General features: G+C 27.9%; 1 protein-coding gene across 3 annotated transcripts in view; it reads right to left on the bottom strand.

Annotated features, from left to right (window-relative positions):
* Positions 1 to 24,480, bottom strand: part of LOC142320246 (aristaless-related homeobox protein-like) — a 430,467-nt gene that overhangs the window by 34,624 nt on the left and 371,363 nt on the right. For all 3 annotated transcript variants that reach the window (XM_075357945.1, XM_075357944.1, XM_075357946.1), the window contains 2 exons: positions 17,554 to 17,827; positions 4,862 to 4,907 (listed from right to left, as the gene is read on the bottom strand). In XM_075357945.1, coding sequence (XP_075214060.1) covers positions 4,862 to 4,907; positions 17,554 to 17,827 — 320 coding nt within the window. The remainder of the gene's footprint in view (positions 1 to 4,861; positions 4,908 to 17,553; positions 17,828 to 24,480) is intronic.

The following is a 24,480-nucleotide window of genomic DNA, read 5'->3' as shown; positions in this document are numbered from 1 at the left end:
CTAGCGAAATAAAAAGAAAATCAGCCCGATCAATCCAGTAGAACGCCGGGACGGTCAGAAAAAGGTTTTCAGCCCTTATTTCAAGCTATTACCAGTCCGTTCAGACGTTCTATTGAACATACTGGGCTGATTTTTTTTTTTATTCTGTTTGGAGGAATGGCCCGAAGGTATGTCATCTACCATCAAAAAACCTTCAATGGGATTTTCCTGTGAGTAGTAACCTCGGAAAGTTCCTCAATTAAGTAAAAAATTGACCTTTTAAGGAATTCTCTGATGAGACTGAAGTTTGGAGTTTAGACTCAGGTTTTATTATTTGATGACAAACCTACGAAAAAAATCAGCTTGATCTGCCTATTAGAACGCTCAGCACGATTGGAAATACATTTTCAGCCAAATATTTTAATGTATTAGATGATATAGAACGATGTTACCATAATGGCAACGTCTTCAGCATAAGGCTCTATTGTAATATTCCGAATATCAATGTAGTCTTTGAAACGTAAAAAATATAGGCCTCTGTGTAGTTATTTTTATCGTAGCGTTTTAAAGTAAAGTCTGCATAAAATCTTATCACTGATTAATCTTAAAATTCTATCATTTTAAAGAATAGGCTACACTTTAAAAAAAAGCTTAAAAAAGATATTAATAAATTTACATTCAAATTTAAAACGATTAATATGAAGCAACAGTTTATTATTTTATGATATAACAAAGAATATTACACAAATTATTTACCCTATTTATTATGCTATCAAAACAATCTGCAATTTAAAAAAAATAACAGCATTTTATGTTATGAAAATACACTATTATACAGATTACTAAAGACGAACGATATTTAAGTTATTCAAATATATTTATCCTGCATCGCATTATATCGATGGTATCACAATATATGATATCGTTTACCAAATATTAGAGCATGAAAAAAAAACAATAAAACAATAAAAGCAATAAAGGTGATGTAATAATAGCTGCATCGAGCTGAATCGACTCAATTGTCCGTAATACTCTGAAAGATAATCTTTTAAATAAAATCACCAAGAAGCCTATACATAAGTTAATAGGAGCAACCTCATTAAAGATAAATACAACCGACACAACTTTACGCCTGTACAACGTTATAAACTTATTTCTTGATAATTATAAGGGACCACCATATAATCATGATACATAAGACTGAATAACCAAACGGATATATTAATTAAATGATGGTATATTATTGTAATTAAAGGTTCAGTTGCATTAAAAATACAAGAATTCTTTGCGTGTTATAAAGCACTGAGACGGTACCTTTCTATATTTAGCTACATAAACCGATAGATAAACACATTTAAGCATATATATATATATATATTAAAAAAATAAAAATAATAAATAAATTTAAATTTTCTAACAACCATCCATTAATATGGATAATTAACTGCGGACATCATTAAGGAAAACTACTTCTTACTTAATTTTTATTTCCTGTTTAATTTAAAAAATTAAAATACATTGCATTAATAATTGTTGTAAATATATCGATTTGTTTATTAAACTTTATAATTAATCTTTTTATTTAAACGTCAGAATGGCAAGTTATACGTCCGCCTAGTAAATTTAAATATAACTCATCTTTAAGGATTCCACATAATCTAAAAAATTTCTTTTAGTTAAACAGCCTATCATTACGGTATCACTTTCATTGTTTTCCGTACTGCTAAGCTTCCTAAGTGTTATTAAACCTGATAATTATGGTTTTTAAAAATTGGATAATTCAAAATGTTTAGAATTACTTATGTAACAATAAAATTGGTATTTTATATTTTTATTAATAGTTATAATAAAAAAATTAATACGAAATTACAGTCTAAGGAAGAATATAATTATGACTGTAACGTGGTATAACTTTTTAATTGATGTTTTTCTATAGTTAAACTGACAGAAAAAGGTATTTCCTCGTAAAAACTCTAAACTTTTTAAAATTTAATAGAATAAATATATATTATTTAATTAACTATTATTATAATTTATTAATATCTTTGTAATAGAAAAATAACGTCATAGAAGAGTTTCCAATAATTAGTTTTAATAATTTATCAAGAAATCGATTTTTTAGTACAAAAAAAAAAGAACTAGCGTAGGGTTAAAACTTTTTAACTTTCCAAGGTTTAAGTGAAATTATTTTCTTAAATATTCATTTAGTTTTAAAAATAGAGTAATTTTCTTGATTGTAATGATTAAAAAAAAATTTTAATAAAATTGGTATAATTTAGATAAGTAAGAATATAATTTTGCAAGTAGACTTAAAAATAAAATATATATATATATTCACTGTTACTTTAAAATAGCGTGTTTAAAAAAATTAATTTTTACTTAAATAATTCATGTAACTGAATGTAGCACCAGAAGCAAACCTAGTCTATTAGAGAACTGTGGCTAATAAAAACATAAATATAGTAAATTTAGATATTTTTACAGATATTTTTGATATAATTAACTCGTAATATTTTACTAGTACTCGTTAAATATTAATTTTGTCTATTGTTATTGTACTTAAACAATAACTAAAGTTATGATAACTTTTAAGGATCTTACGATCCTTAAAAAAGTATTCTATCTCATAAAACACCTAATTAAAATTCATGGCTTATTGAAAATAATTATAACATAAAAAATGTTGTTTTTTTTAGTTAAAAGGGAAGGCCAGTGTGTGAAAAAATATGACTTTTTACAAAGAATAACATGAATAAATAAAGAAGCCTAAAAATAAATCAAAATATTCGTATATGGAATAATATATACTATATGGAATAATTTAAATGTTGTACACAAAAATCATTCAGGAAGGGTGTGGCAAAAAAATAATCTTTCAGTAAAGCTTTCCTTTTGCAGTCTTTAACTAGATATATAATTAAAATAAGCAGATATAAGTTAGGTCAAAATTGCAGTTTGTCACATGATCATTCATTAATACTTTAAAATAAGTATTTTGACACTCTACGCTACTTTTAAAACAAAATTATTTCAATTAATGTGCAAAATATTAAAATGTTTGAAAAATTAAAAAAAAAAAAATTCCTTTTGGCACGCCAGAAGGCGGAGATAGATTTCACCGGTGCTAAGAAGGGGATAAAAAATATTTGCACCTTAAAGTTAAGAAAAACTTCAAATTTACTCAATACGACAATGGTTGCTTATTACGACAAGCCCCAACTTCTTACAATTCCAGCAAGACTTTTGTCATCTCTTGACGTAAGGGTTGGTTATATCGAAAATTGCTTCAAAGAAAAATTTTAGGTAATATTTATAGGACTAACGACCCCTTTAAACAGATTCGATACTGTGCCTACTAAGGGTGGTATGATTTTTTTGTCTTCAAAACTCCATTTTTACCACCGCTTGGGACAATGGGTGGAGATATCAAAAAACTTTACTTAGATAAGTTTTAGGCCCTTATCCAAAGAATAGTACCAACTTCAAACGAATTCGATATTTTACTTAATAGGAAAGTTATAGAAATATATTTTTTTCGAAAAAAGCTACCTCGTTTTCACCCCAATGGTCTGATTTTGCCCATTAACGAGCTCGACCGAGACTATGAAACAAGGAATAAATTAATCACTTAATAAAAGATATTCTTCTACATACCTTTATATAAAGTAGGTATAATTTGTAATAGTACAGCATGTTTCTGAATATAATTCAGTAGATTTAAAAAGAGTGGAGTGATTTCATTCTGCATTGACTTAATTTTCAACATCTCTCTTTTGTTCAGCCTACATTGCTTTTTCTTTTAAGTAGAATTATTTTTCCTTAATGTTACAATTATAATTTTGTGTTATACACATCTGTAGTCAAAATAATAAGCAAAAATAAGTGATAGAAATAAGTAATTCAATTTCTGTATTTTACTTACAATAAATTATATTCGGAAATAAAAAATGATTTTATCCATTATCATTTATCAATGATTGAGTATTATTTGCCATTATTTTTTTTTTTTATGAATTATATTTATAATTAGAAAATAAATATCATTCATTTACTAAACATATTGTTAGGTTTATAAGGGATAGTTTTCGTAGTTAATGTAGACCAAGTTAAAAACTTCAAGTGTTAATATATCACAATTTCACGGCTGAACGCATCCGAATGGAATGCTTAATACAAACATTTCAAGTCATTTTAGAAACACTCATTTAAATATTCCAAATTATTATTTTTTAAAAATGTCTAAATTATTAATAACCGGTAAAAAATGTATTGCGAAGCTTAAATCACGAGCGAAGATGGGAGCTGAGATTGTAAAATAGATTTTACAGGGAAATTTTTATGATCTAGTGTAGTATATGCTATGTTAACAAATTTATCATAAACATAATTTTCTTTTAAAATAAAATCATTTAATTAGCTTTATTATCATAGATTTAATATAATTTACTCAATTAATTCAAATGAATTAATTTAATGAAAATACAAATAATTGATTGTTTCATATATTGTTTTATATTTCTTGAACGGCTATGCCATTTACAATATATCCAAGACCACCAGATTCGCTTCCATATTAACACTATGAACTAAAAATATATCGGTTTAATTAAAAACACAAGGATGTCGGAATAGATTTTGAGTTAAAATATATAAGAATAAAGGTGATAAAAAGGCAAATTAAAAGAGGTAGTGACGAAAAAGGTAGAGAAAAACTAGAGAATATTCAATACAATTAGTTAGTTAAAATTATTGTGAAGACTGTCCCGGGTTACGGCCTCTTTAATCATCAATAACCAGCTAATTAACAACTAGATAAATTAATTTCAATATAAGATTAAAAAAAGTAATAGTAAAGAAAAAGATATAACGATAATGTACTCACTTGTATTCTAGCTTCTGTCAGTCCAATTTTCATGGCCAGTTCTTCCCTGTAACAGTAAGAACAGCAATCAATCAACGTTCGCTTACCGTACTGAAACTTCTTTTAACAATAGCACTGAATCAACCCACTATATACACCGTTGTTAACTACAGTAATAGCAGATAATAAATCATTCGTATTAGTCGGTTAGAGTTAAGGTACCTAATATTGTTGAATGTTTGGGCAAAGACCAGTTTACCTACTAATGCTACTCGTTAAGCCTATTTAACTTCTAACCTTTTGTCTAAAGAAAACATATGGAGCGCAATTAGAGTTGTTTTCATAGAACGCCTACTAAACAAAATAAAAATGGCTGCTATCAATTCTTTTATTTGTGAGTAATAAGTACGGAAATAAAAATTGATGGAATAAATATTATTATTAAGTGATCGCTTCCTCGCCTCTTGGCTAAGATCAAAGTGTATTAAGTGAAAAAGATAAAATTTATTCGGATTTTACAAATAAAATAATTGATTAATTTTTTTTTTCTTTTATATATCGAAAAATATTTGTTTAAACATTCAGTACAACTGTTAAAGTAAAATTTGAATTGTAGAATGCATAAACAATGATGTAAAATGAACACAGTTGGTGTAAATGCTATTATGAATTGAAAATTCACAGATCTAAACAGTCCAATTACACATTTTGTGAAGTCAAAGTCTGTCAAATTGTTTTTTTTCTTTAGTGATTTTTGCATTAAAGAAGGAAAATTATTACCCGACTTAAAAATTTATAGATTAGAACCGGCTAGAATTGGCCGACTGGTTTTGGAGTCCCATTAACTAAACCCCTATAATCAAAGTACACCAGGTGCCCAATTAAAAGTACATTTAAATTACTTATTAAATCAGGATTAGTTAGTAATAAAATATTATATTTACTCTCTTACATTTAGTCTGTCAAAATACATTTAGTCTCAAGACAACATGTAATAGGCTACTGGAGCTACTCTCTCTCACTCACTCACTCTCTCTCTCTCTCTCCTCAACATCAATAAAAATTAGGTAAGGAATTTTGTTAGTAAGGACTCCTTTTTCTGTTTTGACGAATTTATGCATAAAGTTTCCTTAATTTTTAATAAAATGTTCAATTTTTATTATCATTATTATTTTATAAATCGTTTGTTTTCAAAAACGTTGAAGCATTCTTTCTCATTAAAATATTATTTTTAAATTAATTTGCATGGGAATGATGAACAAAGTATATTCAGAAATGTTAGCGAGTAAATATGGAAAATATTTTACAATTTTTACTGAAAATTTGGGAGAAAATAGGATTACACCAGGTTGTTGAAGATACGATCCCCGAGCTTTGAACAGTTATTTGGCAGTTTTCTTTCTTAATATGTTTTGATTGAGTAACTTAGTGACTGAAGGCGTGGGTAGATTTGTCATGACCTAGAGTGGATCGTTGAATTACTTTTTATCATAATATAATAAGTAATTGTCTTACACTAACTGTCCAGATAGGTCATCGTACGAATTACCTAAACATTTCATTCTATCCTCCTTTATCCACAGCCATCTCTTTCTATTTAGGATGGATGTTAACCGTTGTTGCTTTTGCTTTCTATTTATTGCATTCCGGGTCCTTCATTTCTTTTCCTTTTCCACATCATCCAATTGACCTAGTTGTATGATGCTCTGTGATTTTTTATCGTAATACTATTTACCACTTCTATTGATTTTCCTACCCATATTTTGTGTTCCCCTTGTTCTGCTATACTTAAACATCTGTAATATCCTTCTTAGCCGATAAAATACTTAACTTTTAACCTACTGTCTAATAAAATAAATTTTATCAAATAAAGCTTTTAAAGGTTAAATTTTTATGAGGATGAAGATTTTGATTTTTTTCTGCGTGAAATGAAAACGAATAGTGAGAAACGAGTTACTGAGAAAAAAGTAAAATGGAATATAAATGAGAATAGATAAAAAAAATTAATGCCATAAAAATATTCTATTAAACAATGCATACGTTAACAAAAGAAAAAAAATGGAATTTTCTGTATTTATAATTATTAAAAACTCTACTTTTATACTACCGTAATTAGGTAGTACAGCAAAAAATCGTTCAAATTAGAAACGGTTCAAAACAAATGATATACGATATTTATGTTGTAAGTGATATTTGAACGTCATAAATTTATCAAGACGTCAATAATTATATATGTGGATCAAAGAAGATTACTCTTGGATTCAAGAGATAGAAATAAGATCCTTAAAATCGTATAAAGATGTACTTGAAGGATGATAAAAGAAACTCAACGCAATTCATTTGACTTTAATCCAGTCTTGCGTTAAAGAAGAAGTTGGAAAACTCTTTTCTCAACCGTACGGCTAATCATTTTTCTTCAGAAACGTAAAAGCCTACTTTACACGACTGTGTCGTGACGATGATATTGGAACAATCCAAGTAGCTTGAATCGTGTAAGGTAATGATAATTTTATTGTAAACAGTCGTGTACGTGTATTCATTTAAAGCGAGAAAATTACAGTGGAAACAAATTCAAATCTTTCATTTGATCTTAAGGACTTGAGGAATTGACAAGTCGTATAAGGTAGTCCGTTTGGTCAATATTTACTTGACTATAGTCTTTATTCTGTATAAGGTAAACAAAATTTAAAAAAGCTATATAAATGTTTAAATAATTACGATTTGGGCATAAATAGAAATGGGAACTTAACAAGCGAGTGTCAGTAATGTAATTACTAGAACAAAGATTAATACCTATTGCTTAACAGAAGTCGTACGGCGTGTGTTCTGCATACCATATTACTGAACGAAATTAATTTAGAAAAAATCAATTAGGATTGTAATAGTGATAGTCAAGATCTGTTTACCGGAGATTTGTGGACTGACCTCGATGTCTGGATTCATTAATCATTAGGTATCCGATCGTATTTCGTCCGAGATAGCCTCGCCTCTTTCTAATAACTTCCTTGACGGGAAGCGACTTCACCGGCAGCCGAAGGAGGTTTGGTTGAAGCGTTGCTGAGAAGGAAGGGAGGTAAATCATGAATACGATAGCCACTTTTGCTACGGTTCTCTGATTGTATATTCATAGAATATTTACATCATCTTTTATCCAATTAACCCCGACACAGTTTTTACTAAACTGACACCATTAAGCATTTATAAGAATGAAGATAATAAATTAAGTTGTTTTTCATTGCTTTTATTAATTATTTTTCGTGTTTTTTAATAATTAGAATATTTAAAATCTATTACTCGTCTTCGATGTAGAAAGCAAAGATTAAATTATTACTCGGTAAAATCTAAATAAATATATTGCCGAATTAAAAATTAATTATTATACTGGATAAAATACGTGTAAACTATAATTCATATTTAAATTAAAGAACACAAAGGCAAGTACATGCCTTTGCTAAAATTTTTACTCGTCAAGATTTAAATAGAAGGCTAGTCAATAACGAAATCATGATTTTGAAAGATTATGAAGAAATTTTATTATTAAATTCACTACCCTATAGCGTTACATTCGGCATATTCTATCTATTCACCGCAATCTAGGCTTTGTGTAACTAACGATAGTAGTAGTGAGATTATAAACCTACCTTTTAGTAATTTTTATTTAATTGATTAATATGATATTACGGAAGTTTCTAGATATCTAATGGAGTTTCCTTTATTCGTAGGCGGCTGGATTCATTGCTTATATAATGAGTGTATCAATAAGTTAATATATCCATGGTACGCCTAGCCAGGATGAGTTTTTAATTAGAACAAAATATTGGTCGGGGTTTAGTCAAGCATCAAATTTTCAACCTTCCGCACAATAAGGCTGCTGCTAACCGCTGGCACTACTTTGAAACATTTTTAGCAACTAAAAGTGCACAAAGTACACAGATAGGCGTGCGTACACACTCACAAATCCCAAACCAGTTTACGAGTTCAAGGCTTTAAAAATCTACCTTCGACCTTAATCACATGAACATAGAATAAATAATTGAGTAAATTAACAATAGTTTCTATTCGCTTAATGTCAGGGAAAAATAGACTAAACGTTTTTTAATTAAAAAAAAACCACATTGCCTTCCCGATATGGTTAATTAAAACCCTACCGCTAAAGAACACCGGTATTCACAGTCTAGTATTCAAATTCATATAAAAGCATCTGTCTTTACAAGGACTCGAACCTTAGAACTCTCGACTTCGAAAATCAGCTAATTTTGCGATGACGAGTTTAACCACTACACCAATTCGGCGGGTTTGTGATAAAGAGATGGAATTTAGATGTACATATATAATGATTGTTGATTCAATTTTTACCACGTAATAAATTAATCGTCAGCCGGTTGTTTATTTCTAAAGAGGAAAAGAAATAATCTACACCAGAAGTATTGACATTGTGCAGTGTTCTTCATGCTGTATATGACAACTGTTAATAACATTATTGTTATTTGTATTTTTTTTTTATCAATGATAGCATCAAAAATTCTTTCAATTTGATAAACTTTAGTAACAAGAAAATCTATTAGCTATCAGTTTTAATATACGGGGCAAAAGAAGACTGTTTAATGCGCAAATTATTTCTTAATTAAAGAGATTCATAGCAGTATTATTAGCCTATAAATACAAATATACACATAAACATATAGTTTGTAGTTCAGTCTTGTACTTACTCTAACACCAATTAATTCTATGGGCTTACTAAGGTTTTCTTTAAGCAAGCCCGAATCTCAATTTAGTTTATAGTGGCGATTTATTTAGTATAAAGAAATATTGCTCTGGTCTATATTTGTGTTCTTGTATATATTGTGTCACCCCAACTACTGAGATTATCCTGAGCTGTCCCTATCGTAGGCAAAGATACTTCGACTCAAGGAGGGGGCTTTGAAGAATTTGAGTGCAGTCGTTTTGTATCGATTCAAAGTCCCTCTGTAGATAAATTGTTTCTTTTTTACTTTTTACCTCCTTTCCGTACCATTTATACCATAGAGGTTTATTGACCGATGTACCTATTCGGAAATTTATTTTTTATCCAATGACTGTGAAATATAGCTCAGTCTGAGGTGAGGTACTTAAGGGATAAAGCTAATAAGTACCTATATTTCGTATATATTAAGATACGTTAAGAAGGTTTTCTGGCTGCTCTTAATATAAACAAAATATATAAACAGAAAGGATATTCTGATATTTAAGGATAATTAGTTTTATTAATAATTTATATTATTTGAATACAATAACATAATTAATAAAATCTATTATATACGTAAAATTTATTTTGCCTCTAAATTTATTGCTCAATGTTTATGTAATTTTGTTAATGTATTTTATTTACATTAGCAGGAAAAATTGTAAATTATAAACGATGATATGATAGGCAAATGAAACTAAAATTATAATACAAATGTATATTTGTTGATTTTCCTATTTTGTTAAAGATATTCAGTTATTATTATTCAGCTATTGCCAACTGAATATTATAAAAGCGCAAAGTATCATACAAACACTTCATTATCTTTTATATTTCACATATAAGAATTCATTAACTAGAAATAGCCTTAGATCAGAGGTACTCTCGTACTCTATCTACCAACTTATTCTCCGTTTCACTTTTCCTGTGTCTGTGTACTCTTGTATGTGCTGATGCGTGTTGTCTGTACCAGGTTATAAAAACAACATCATAAAAGTTAAGAACAAGATAGTAAATATACCGACAACATATCAATGAAAAACAGATTATAAAATGATTTACGTTATTTGTACAACGTTACTTAATTAATTTTACCTACAAAAGGTATTATTTGAAGGAAATAAATGTTTTATAACATATGTTAATAAGGCTTGAATACGCTCCAGGAAAAATAAAAATATATATATTTATTTATACGATATGCAGCATAATAGAAGAGATTGTTTTCTATAGCCTAAATTCAAATTCGATTACAAACTTCTCTATATAAAATAAATAAATATAAATACAGTATGTGTATAATTTAAAGAAGAGTGTTATGAAATTAAATTTCGGGTAGGGTTAAACATATAACATTTAAAATAACAAAATATACTACCTTATTTTTCGTTCTTGGATTCTACAATGGGTTATGACAATATTTATTTATTTTTATTCACGTGAAAGCTAAATGAATTAGGCGCTTTTCAGAGTTCCAGCTTGTTAATTATTACAGAGAAAGTAACCCGGCAAAAATCTCAAAAAAGCATTGGAACTTAGTTCACTTTCTATAGCTTTAATTAAAAATTTATTCCTTAAACTCTTTTGTCCAAGAAGTTAATACAAAAATAAACTGTATCTGAGGAAGTAGAACATAGTTATCATTTTAAATTTGAAAAGAAAGTTTGAATATTTTCTAAACTCTGCTAGATTTAAATTTTTCCCGTTGAAATACTTATTTAAAACAGATACTCCGCAAACAAGGTATGAAAAACATGTTTACTTAAGATCTACCCTATATGTGAAAATCTAGGTAATGAAAAACTATTAAAAAAATCATATAAAATGTTTTAAGTTATATCATTCGTCCATCCTGGTGGGAAGACACCCGCCTTGTGACGATCCCGGTCGCCACACCACTTTCTCAGTTTCTAGTCTTGATGAACTTTACCGAAGGACTTATTTTAAACTCTCTAAACTTGATAACACAACACAGTCATCAGTCTGGCCTCTGTCAGGATGCCACCGATGCAAATGCCTAGGTAGACATTTTCATCAGTGTATTTACACAAGCTACTAACGTCTTCGTATGGCGTCTTCTAACCACGATCACCACCTACCATAACTTACACCCTCAACTATCAATTAACCGATTCGCGGAAGCGCAATCCCCGCGGCCTTATTTGACATGATTTTCGTACATTTGTAATCTTTTACTAAAATAGATAAATCGAAAGAAAAATACTTTTGCTAACTTGGACTGGTAGAGCTTCCGTTCAAAATTAAAAAAAATATTATCTTGATAAGTTGTTTGTTGCTTATATATCTAAATCAATGAATAGGAGAGAGCTCGCTGTAGGACCCAACTGTCATTACTAGTCTACGATCAAGACGGAATTTATTCTCAGCAAATAAATCCTTAAAAAATGTTCTGCCAAGGGCAGGTTCAGAACACTTTTTTATAATATTCAAAAATCAATTTTATTTATAAATATTGTTGAAGGAAGTAAAGTACATTCCGAGCGATTAAATTACTTTCTTTTTTTTAATAAGGTGAATCCTGGTATATACCTATATTTTTTCTACGTGAAATTTTTATTTATCAATAATTTACAAATGTTTTTTGTAAATTATTTTGGATAATTTTTTAGGCTAAATATTTATTGATTTTAATGTTTTTTTTTCAGTTCAAATTATTTCAGAGAAGACATATTCGAATTTATATTTAATATATGCGTATGAAGAAGGAAATTTACTAAATTAAAATTAAAGATTTTATTTTTTTTAGAATAAAATTCAAGGTTTCTTGCATCACAAACAATTAATTTATTAATATAAAAATTATTTATTTGGCTTTCAACTTGTAATTTGATTTATATTTATATCAGAAAAAAATAAGTTAATATTAAATAATAAATACAAATAACCATTACTCAATCGCTTTATTTAAAATTCTGTAATCAATCATAACTTCTTAGGGGTTATAATAAGTATTATTTATACATAAAATGATTATATAAAATATCCTACAGGTAATGTTTTGAGTGAAACTAATAATAAACAAAATGCTTTTGTTAGTTATCTGTTTTGGTACTTAGCCCTGAGCACGAAAAGCAATGATTCTGTTATCTTGGCGTGTAAAAGAAAAGAAGAGATCGTAAAAGAATTGTAGAGGAAAAAACATGAACTAATGATCATCTGTCATTATACGTCTAGTAATGGGGCGATAAATAAACTTGTTTAACCATGTTATCAAGAGTTACTGTTACTGGTGTTCCGCGGCTCTTCGACTTTTTTTCCGTTCCCCTTAGTGATGGGTGGTGATCTGTAACTATTATTTACTATGTCTCATGTATGAATGCAAAGTATAATAATTAATAAAATGCGCGTTAAGATGGTTTTAAAATTATCGTCACGAAAAACTATACATGATACATAAACATTAGTTTTTATACGTACTTTAAATATATAAGAAAAAAAAGTTTTTTCAAATGGATAAGCCAAATTCTTACATTTATCATCCATCCAATTGTTATTTTAGAATTAACCATTTAAATTAATATTAATTAATGCATTTAAATAATCTAAAGTATGCATCTGGAGTATACTATAATAAAAACAATACTTCTTAAAGTCTAGAGTACTGTTACGTTTATTATGTTAAAATATCATCATTAATAATCTGGTCGAATTTTTTTTTTTGTTAGATGTTTTATTAACTACATAAACTCATAGGGTACGAATACTATATGAAATATTTTTAGCGTAAAAAAATGCCAAGCCTGACCGGGATTCGAATCCAGAACCTTCTGGAAGAAATAAAAATATGCTTCACTCACGGAGGTCAAAAATTTTGTCCTACGGTCACTAGCCTTCTTATTCCGGACTTAATAAAAAATTTTCATTTAATAGCTTAAAAATGCAAATGGTTATGAATTATACATTTTATCTCATTCAATTAAGGCCAAAATTTAAAAAAATAAACAGAATAATTTATTCAAAAATGAGTTATTTGATGAAGAATAATAATAATTATTATGACAGTATAATGTTACACAACCAAGGAATATATACGTTAAACTGAAATGATTATATTAAATATTACATCGGACAGACTGGATGCATATTATGATGTAGCTGGACATCATTGAAAACTGGTAACCTAAACAAAAACCTTAGGTTAGTCAGAAGATAAAACAATTTCCGTCTCTAGTTTTTGTAATAGTTGAAAAATTCATTCATTCAATTTATTAAAATGCATTTATAACTATAATTAATAAAATAATACTGCGAAAATAAAATTAGCTCGACCTTTTATGGAAAGAGTTAAATAAATTTATTAAAACCTTTTTTTTACAAGCTCATAACCAGATTTTGAAAGTAATAAGATCATTTTACAAAAAATAACTATGATTGTGTTGCCGATGATTGTTTCTAAACAGATGTTATTAATTAAATCCAAGTGAAATATACATATATATATATAAAACAAACAGTGTTAAGTGCATTTGAAAAAAAAAATTATATTTTTCTTAGAGAAAAAGCAAAAAAAAAAAATTATATTTTTCTTAGAGAAAAAACAAAAAAAAAAATTAATAGCATGAAATATGAGAGGATTCTTAAATTCTTTTATATTCCAGTTATAAATTTAAAAACACTATAGATGGTAAATTTACATATATTTTTAATTTTTATAAATCATTAAAGTTTTTTACTGTTATAAGTTAATACAGCAACATATTCAGCTTATATTATTAACTTTGATTTGTATTAACTACAGTTTCTATATATAAAAATTTTATTCTTTCCCATTTTAAAACGTGGGAGACAACGATTTTTTTTATATAGAAACAAATCATGCTTAAAATCTCATGGAAATTTAATTTACAAAGAATAGGAATTTTAACTCAATAATAATTTATGCTGAGAAATCTAGATATAACGAACAATAATAATATTAATAATAATTATTATTACCATAGCAATAATGAAGCAATAAAATTAATTGTATTGCTGCCTTATAAATATTAAAAGTAAATTGAAGCTATAAACTCAGATGTCGGTTTTATTATTTAATAGCCTGTTTCTCAGTCAATTTGCAATAAATCTACGGATTATATTATTACATACTCGGTTAGATGGGTATTATTATATAACTAGATTATAATTAGTTTAATTAATATTTCAAAATTTATTAAACGATAAAAAATTGTAAATAATGCTATAAATTATAAATTTAACGTAATGATAGTCGCAGCATAAAATCTCCACGTGTAAATTACATGTACTTTGAAAATTTAATTAGTGTGCCGGTAAGGGGATGTGTTGAATATTAATATGATATGTACCAGACGCTTGAAATTCGCTCATGTGCGTACTGCACAAGTATTTGAGTTATATATGTATTTACTGTTTGGTGCTATATTTACTGATAGACAAACAGTTCATGATGGGGAATTCCACGATCCTCTGTCATCTTTATATAAAGAGATAGATTTATTTAACAATAAGTATATGTTATAATAGTAAAAAAATATTATTTAAACAAATCTGATTAGGTTGAGATATAAATTGTAGTTAAACTCATTTCATTCAATTACCTTTAAAGTATTTAAAGTACTTTTATTACAGAATGAAACTAAAGTAAATATCAATATAATTAAAAAAAAAAACTATGTAGCAAACATTTTACAAGGAGGAAAACGGTGATTTTAATAAACCTTTTATAATATTGGAAACCTTTTCGCTTAAGATTATTATTATTCTGTATAGACAGAGCCAATAAATCTAACCTGAAGTACTGGTTTTACCAGTTTAAAGTTTAAAAACATCCCATTGTACATGACCCGATGTAAGTCACAAGTTACGCCCAAAACAGTGACATAGGTTCTTCAATGACAGCTAGTTTTAACACGACAGTGAATTGGTTTCCTTTTCTCTTCTTCACTAATCAAAACATACGATTACATATCAGCATTCTAAGCCCATCGAAATACAGGTGATATATTCAATCCTAAAACTTAATATCTTTATTTTGTCCACAATAGTGCTTTCTCTAAATGATGAGCACGATTAATTTCAGATAAAGCAGTTCCGATCTATGTATTTTGTAAGTAAGGTGCTTTACATGCGTTATAGCAAAAAAAAAAAAAAGAATGTAAAGCAATAAATTAATGTGTCCCTTACTTTAGTGAGACAGTGAGTTATATACATTGCTTCAACTCAACAGTGGAAATAAAAGTTGAGGTTTCTTGGTGAGATTTAAGCTGTATGTAGATAGTTTCGCTCTAGGATATGATGATGTCTGCAACTATAGTTCTAGATTTTTTCTGGCATCGAACCACGCTTCGAACGTACCCCGCTCTAATTTTTTCGACCTTATTGAGCGCAACTCAAGAACGACTCAATCAATGTTCACATGCATAACTTCAGATACACTACTTCAGCATATTTACATTCCAATGCAACTGATCTAATAATTTTGGAGATTTTCGAGCCACAAAATTTTATATATATATATATACATACAGACGAAAATACCCCAGTAATACTTAACTTCAATTTAAGTGAATGGTATTTTCATACTTCAAAGCGTAAAGAAAATTCATTTTCACCCCTCACTCCCACCAAGCGATGGAATTCTTTCCACCGCTTGGTATGGTTTTATTATACCATACTTTTCTTCGATAAGTCGGGAACAAATTTGTAAAACCTAAAGATATAATTAAGAATTTCTAGTAGTAGCCGTGGTGGGAGTTAATGAATAACCTTACAGGATTAATATGTGCTTGATATTTAAAAAGAAAATTTACTTTCAGGATTCTTGTGATGAATTATCTATTTAATTGTTATTAGAAAAAAATTAATGATTTACTATTTAACTCCATATTTTTGTACTTATTTTCTTTTTATGATTATCAGTTTTTATTTTTGTTCTATAAATCAAACTCAACATGTTTTATCATGTCTCCGCTTAATAATAACCCAATTTATTCTTGAAACAAATGATTTTTGTTGCATTTAAAAAAATCAATTTTATTGCCATTTATTTTGTTGCCATCTGATAATACGACTAATAACCATTGAAATTCATAACTTCGGGAGATGACATCTTAAGAATTTTTACTTTAATATCCGTAATAAGAAGTTTTATTGTTTGAATATTTATAACACAAAATTTTAAATCAAATTTGTTTTAGTATTAATGTTGCGAAAAATAATTAGATCTAATGCTGATCTCTTTTTCTACATTCCTTTCTATAATATTACACTCAATCTACGGATCAGTGAAGAGGTGTTCTGATTATATCATTACTATTCCTCAAGGAGTAAATGTCTATTTGATTTAGCTAGGTTTCCATAGGATGCTTGTAAAGTATTTACAAGATTTATTTTTTAGTTTCTATTTAATCAACTTTTTATTTAAATTATTTTCATATTTGATATTTAACAATAACGAAATCGTTCTTTTTATTTAATTGACATAGATAGTTATTTACACTGTATTTTAATAAAAAAGCAAGCTCAAAAACAATATTTGTTATATATATTCAAATCGGATGTATTCGAATTTATTATTGAACACAGGTCTTAACAATTCTAAGATGAGTTAGGTAGGATATATAATCCTATCTTTCTTCATAAACTTACACTATCAAATCATTAACATTTATGTATTTTTATAAAAAAATATGGAATAAAATTAAATACATATACATAATTGAGTTTAAAAATCACTAAAAATTCAATTCATTGTTTTAAATTACATTCACTTCTGAAAAATAGTTTTTTTTTCATTCAAAAAATATAATTTATGCAAAACGTTTTGCTGAAACTAATTTATATCAGATTTTTAAAAATAATTACAGAAAATAAAAAAATAGAGTTATTTCATTGAGGTAATAAGCGATCGTTTTGAAAAGTAAGGAAGAAAGAACAAAATTAAAAACTGGTGTATGTTAGCAAGAATAGAGAAGTGCATAACATAAGACAAAAATTATACTTTTCTAACCTTGTGAAAACATCAGGATAATGCGTTCTTGCGAAAGCTTTTTCCAATTCCTCAAGTTGAAAGCTAGTGAACGTAGTTCTATATCTTCTTTGCTTTCTTTTAGGGGCAGCGGAAAAGTCGTCTAATTCACACTCGCTACCTTCACCTTCTTCTTCTCTTCCTACGACGCCCATAGCGCCACTACTACCACCTCCGACTCCGCTATTGCACTCCGTCTCACCCTCCACACTCGCAGCCTCAGGGGAGCTGCCAGGAGTCCTGTTACTTCCAAATTCTGAAACATAAGAAAAAATTGCCGCATATTATTTATCTTAACAATAATTGTACAATACACGTAGAAAGTAATTTTTTTTTAATTTTTAATTAGAGTATTGGTTTATATTACTATACATAAATTCATCAACTCCCAGTAAAAACTACTGAAGACAAATTGATAAAAATTTGTAAACATGTCCTTTCGTTACAAGTGCGCACTAAGAACGAATTTACTTAAATTCCTAGTTTAAAGGGTAAAAATGGAGTAACAATAAAATTTATTATTTTCTTAATTTATCGGTAAAAAATTAAGATTCCAGCTTGATTTTTGGTTTGCATAATCTTCATGTTAATATCTAAAAACAGATTTCTGAATTTTTTTTTAAATTTGACCTTGAAAGGGATGAAGAAATGTAAAATATTTGAACAAATTTTCCTCATTTCCAAGTATACTGAATGAGATATTCACTATATTGGAGCTTGCAAATACTCTTCAGGTAAATATCTAAATACCATTTTCGAGTTTTTTTGAATTTCGACTTTTGAAGGGGTGTGAAGGTGTACGGCGCGGCGGCTCAACCAACACAGCCACTGAAACTGTTACTGACTGTATGACGCGACTGGCTGCACCTGCCTCCGGTTACTTGACTAAAAAAAAAATAAAATAAAAATGAGCGCGACGGGAAACGCACTGTAACTATACAGCGCGAGCGAAGCCGCTACAGGGGAACGCTAGTATATATATATATATATATCAAAACGAAATTAATTATTTTTCTTTCCCCTTTTCAGTAGATATTTTAATTTGTTTTTCTCTTTCTCACTTAATTGATAAATGTCATAATTTATTAATATAAAACTATAAACCTGTTCTTCCTAATTTTAAATAATTATATTTTTCTAATTCATGAATTTTATTTTTCGTTTATGTCGGACCTGCTGGGTTAGAGGCGTGGCATTAAATCAACCAGTTAGTAGCTATTATGTTCATTAACTTAATATTTGAAATAACTAGCCCCGGGATAATATTTATAAAAATAATTTTATTTTTGTGATTATTACAAGTAAAAATAAATAAATTATACAACCTAATAGACGTTGAAATTTAATTTAAATTTCATGTATAGTAATGAATAATTATTATCATTTTATAACTATCAAAAACAGCTTTAATAATATACCACAATTTTTATCGTGTAATTTGTTTAACGTAGTCTAAAATATTAATAGCCCTACTAAAACTTTAACTATCACGTGATAAAAGAATGTATATTTATTTTGTGATAACCGATCTACAAATTTTTGCACGTAAAAAATGATCAATTTTTTTTGTTAACACCTATTTTGCAAGCTTTCTTTTATTTTCTTAATTTTCACATTTTTACATATTACTTATTTAATCTTTGTCATTATCATAAAAACATTTTCTATAACTGAGCTGTATTTGTTGAAAATGTATGTATTAAGGCAGACGTAGCGCAATAGTACACATAAATGTATTATTTTTACATAAATTAATTAAAATTTCTTAATTAAAAATCTGCACCGAATATAATAGAAAAATTTGTTTCATTTGGCTTAATATTGTATATTAGTGACAGTTATACATCAGGGAGTATCTAATTTAACAAAGACTACTTTAATTTACTTTTCAGAATTTTAATTACAATAAACATAAAACATAATACTTCTGTAAAATTAGGTGTTACAAATATAATTTTAAATTTTAACTGGAAACTATGTGTTTAAATTTATAACGTTTTATTTAAAAGTTCACATTCTTTGTAAAATTTAATGTAAATAATTTGCGACATAATAATTATTACTTATAGGTAAAAGGTAAACATTTCCCTTTAATTAATAGTATAAGTGAAACTAGTTAAATTTTTTACCGACTTCTCGAAGAAAAGTACGGTATTACTTAGTACGGTATTAATCGCATGCTGGGAGTAGTGAAAATGTTCTTCTTTAAGTTTTGAGGTATAAGGAGTACGAAAATACCATTCACTTAAATTGGGATTTCCTTATGTATATATATAGACCATTGTGGCTCAAAAACTTCCAAAACTACTAGATTAATTTCATTGAATAAATATGCTGTAATCTGAAGTTGTGCATGTGAAAATGATATGAAGATTGGTTGAGTCGTTCTTGTGTTACGCTCAATTAAGGTTCGAAAAAATCTGAGGTTTTGTTAAATTAGTGGTATATTTTTCATACGCGCTTATGCAGTGAGTCACAGTGGTGAGCGAGCAGAAACTTGATTCTTGTATGTACGGTCTGCTAGTTAATATAAAGTATGTATTGCGTTGTACTCTGAAAATCAGTGCGTTTCTGACTGTGAAGAAACAGTGAGGGGGTCGGAAACGAAAAACTCTTGGTTAGCCATTTTTGAGAGAGGTCAGTTGCCTAGCGAACAGAACTAGTTGCTAGTCGCAGTCTTTTTATAACTATATTAAAATTGTATACCTTTTCTATAAATAGATAAAAAAACGTTACTCAATATTACCATGTACAAATTAAAATGTATTAAAATTTACTTAACATTCACATTAAATAGATAAAACTACGCTTTTTTTTAAATTTAGAAAAATATCTTAAAATACTTAAAAGCAAACAGACAAACTTATTGACCATATTTTAAGGCACTTGGGAATTATCATAGAAGTAAAGGTTGAAAATTAAGGGAAGTAGTAAAGAAGAAGACTAAGACCCCAATATAAAACAAATAATGAAGGATTTAAATTATAGTTGTAATGAAGAAATAAAACGGAAGAGTCAAATGAATCCATTCGGAGAACAGCTGTCAACTATTCTATAGACTGACGATCAAAGAAAGAGAAAAAATACAGATATAGGAGTAATCGAGATGAGTTTTTTTATTCAATCTATCCTAATGACCTTTAACAACCCTAATATCCTGGTAGTAAAAGTTGAAGAAACAAGGAATTAAATTTTTTAACTAAAACTTCTGGCGCAAATGTTTATCATTATATTAGACTATATAAAGATAACTTGAACGTTGATTTGATAATAAAAATAAATAAATACATTTACATTAAGTAGAGCCCGATAAAATTATAATATTATAAAAATAAATTTTTTTTATTAAATATTTAAGATGTTAATAAATAAGATTATATTGGTAATGAAATACGCAATATCGTTCAAAATAGTCTCGATCCAGTGATCGATCATATGGTATTCCGAAAATCTTCCGATACCTAGAAGATGTTTTAATATGCAACCACAGAAAGATTAATCAGTTGTTCCTGTAGTGAATGTAATTATCTTTTGATATATTATATATTGAGTAATCATACCTGGATGTATTGTTAGTTAGAACCTAACTACGATATGGAATCACTGATTGTTCGGAGACACTGTAGAGAAACAAAGTATTACCGATGTAAACTTACTACTTGAATTAGTCCTTGTCTTTTACTGAAGACAAGTACTAATTCTGTGCGCCATCCCAACACCATCAAGATTATATTCAGTTTTTACAAATGAAATCTTCATTATGTTCACTACAAGAGGAATTATTGTATAATTTATATAATTACTCACTAAATTAATTATCATTAGTGCAATTTTACCTCATGTGCTTTGTATAGATTTGAATCATAAGAGGGACTGGGACAGACACTGTAAAGCAACAGATTAACGTCTCCCTTTCTAAAAAAAAAAAAAATGCATTATAAAGGCCTACTCTATGCATACTCACTGGAAGAAGTCGATTCTTAAGAAACCTATTAAAACCCTTTTTTTCAATTATTATTATCATAATGGAGTTCCACTGCAGCTAAAGAAGTTGTTCTTACTCAAATTCAACCGATTTCGTAGGTAATGTCGTTTAATGAATCCGAAGATTAAAACATTTCGTTAAAATGAGCACATAAAATCTCAATTTCCTTGCTTTTGAACTTGGATTCTACAGTTTCACTAAATATCGAATACGTGGTGGAGATACCTATAACCTATTTGATGAATTTAACATTTACACAATTAAGATCTGAGAAATATAGTAAAGTTTCACTATATTTCTTCGGGTTGACTTCGATCATGATTTAATGTCATGTAAATCGTGCAAAGTTCGGTAACATTATGTGGTCTTTATCTTGACATCTAGAAAAAATAGGCTAAGACTTGTTTTTCTTTGACCTTGTGTGTCTCGGCGCAAATACGAATATATACAATTTTTCTTAATAAATATTTACTTTTTCCAATGATTTTTAAAAAATAACTTCTAACTTACTAAAATGAGATGTTTAAGAAATCCTTTTCTTTATAAACATTTTTGGACTTATTTATTAATTTTATTTTATTTCTTTTAACCTGCTGGGTTAGTCTAGTAATTAAACTCATCATCGCAAAATCAGCTGATTTTCGAAGTCGAGAGTTCTAAGGTTCGAGTCCTTGTAAAGTAGTTGCTTCTATATGGATTTGAATACTAGATTGAGGATGATTGTGGATTGTGATTGCGGTGTCCTTTAGTCGTTAGGTTTCAATGAACCTCACGTTTCAGGAGTGGTCGACCTGAATCTGTTCAGGACTACATGTTTATCGGTACATTTACACTAACATTTGCAAAAAAAACAGGCCTGGCAAGCCGGTAGCAGTAATTGCATTTGCCTATATATATATATATATATATATATAAACTGGTTGAAATATATATATATTTTTTTAATAATTTTCTCCCAATTACTATCGACGTGATAAAATTTATTTTTTTAGAAACATCATTGAATGAATATTCCGAAAAAGTTATACTTTTTATTGAAGATTTTGTAAAATTATTATGATCCTATTTTACTGCTCGATGATAAAATCTTATTTTATGCTTGATGTTTCGATCGGCTGAGCTTTGAATTATCGTTTGGTTTTCTACTTTTTTAATTAAATTAAAAAAAACTTATTTTAACGATTGAATGTTAATTTGTTCATCAATTGGAGAAAAATATTAGAATATTTTATCATACTTTCTCGATTATTAGCGGATCTCCAATGAATCTGGAAATCGCTACTGCGCCCGGTCATGTTATTTCTTCCCCTCTGCCGGACTCAAATTTTAATTGAATTTGACGAAACTCCTTGGGGTAATAAAAACGTATTGGGAATAGAATTCTAATGACTTTCAAGCGAATCGGTTCATAGGAACCGGAGTTGGAGTCAAAAAACGGAGTTTTGGGTACATTATAATTTAGTTCGTTTTATTGGGCGCAATTTTCGACCGACTTAGATGAAACTTAGTAGGAAAATGTAAATGTATAGAAATCAACCGTATTAATTTTCAAGTGAATCTGTTCACAGGAACTGAAGTTACAGCCGTAAAACGGGGTTTTTGGATAGGTTTACAAAGAAATCCGGTCTTCTGACACAATTACTGGAACAGAGTTTTTCTCTTTACTATGCTATGTCAATATGAATAGACATGCTACATGTAGATCTATCGTCTTGAATCCTCTTTTAGCATTCTAATTTTGTCAATTTTATAGTTTTTTCTCGGTAATCAAATGAATTCTGAATATTTAAGGCACGATTGACCAATTTAGTTTTTTTTTTATTATTCAATAAAACGAACAAATTTTCGTCACCTGAATTATAAAAAAAAAAAAAATTGCAAAATCTTTGTATTTCATCAACCCATTTAATTTCCAATATTTTCCCGAATCAACTTATTTCAAAACTCTTATTTTTTGTCGTTTTGTTCGTATTATTAACTATAACGTAGTAAAAGTTTTTTTTTAATTTCTAAATCTGTGTTTGATGCTATCAGACTGCTAACATTCATTATTTTTACTTTTTTAATATTTATAAGTATTTTTAAACGTTGATACTCCCTACACTAAGCATTAGTTTAAAGTATTTATGTGTACTATATTGTTTTTAATAAGATACAGGCCTGCACAACAAGAAAAATAAAAATAATAATAAGTTTACAATGAAAACATCATTAAAGAATTTACATAAAGTAAAAAAATGAGTGCATTGTTTTAAGAATAGTATTTAAGTATTTACCAATAATAATTGTAAAGTTTCAGCAGTATAATTTAATTAATTAATTAATATAATTATGCATCCTTACTCTACGCTTGTACTTCTGAGTTCACCTTGCATAATGATTGGGAAACTTATTATAAGGAATTACTACGATATTAATCAGTAAACTTCCTGCAACTTGTAAAATAAAAAAACAAATTAAAATAATAATTACGTATAATTAAATTACCTGTAGAACTGCAATTTGCAGCATAGTATTTTCTTAATAATTCCCATTTAAGGCCAGTGTTATGCGAAGGTGATTTAAAAATAAAAATTACGTTTATTTACTACTAAATAAAAGGCTAATGTATACATTTAATTAAATTAAAAATCGTTTGTTCGTTAGATAAATTTTTTATTAATATTGAAAAAGAATAACCATCATAAAATTTGAATAATTTTTTCGCAATAAATCTTCTTTGACCTTGTTAATATTCATTTTGGTGTATTGTTTGAAAATCTAAAGCATCTAATGCATTCACATAATTTTATTTTTATTTTTATAATGTGGGTATGTTTTGAAGGACTTGCATTATTAATTAATACAAAATAACATATTTAATTATAATTTTAATTTTCAATTTTTCTTATGTTAAAAAATTATTTATGTTTTTTTTTTAATAG

This window comes from Lycorma delicatula, chromosome 2, assembly GCF_047948215.1.
Source record: "Lycorma delicatula isolate Av1 chromosome 2, ASM4794821v1, whole genome shotgun sequence".
In the NCBI taxonomy this organism is placed as follows: domain Eukaryota; kingdom Metazoa; phylum Arthropoda; class Insecta; order Hemiptera; family Fulgoridae; genus Lycorma; species Lycorma delicatula.
This window is presented reverse-complemented; position numbering and strand designations above follow the sequence as displayed.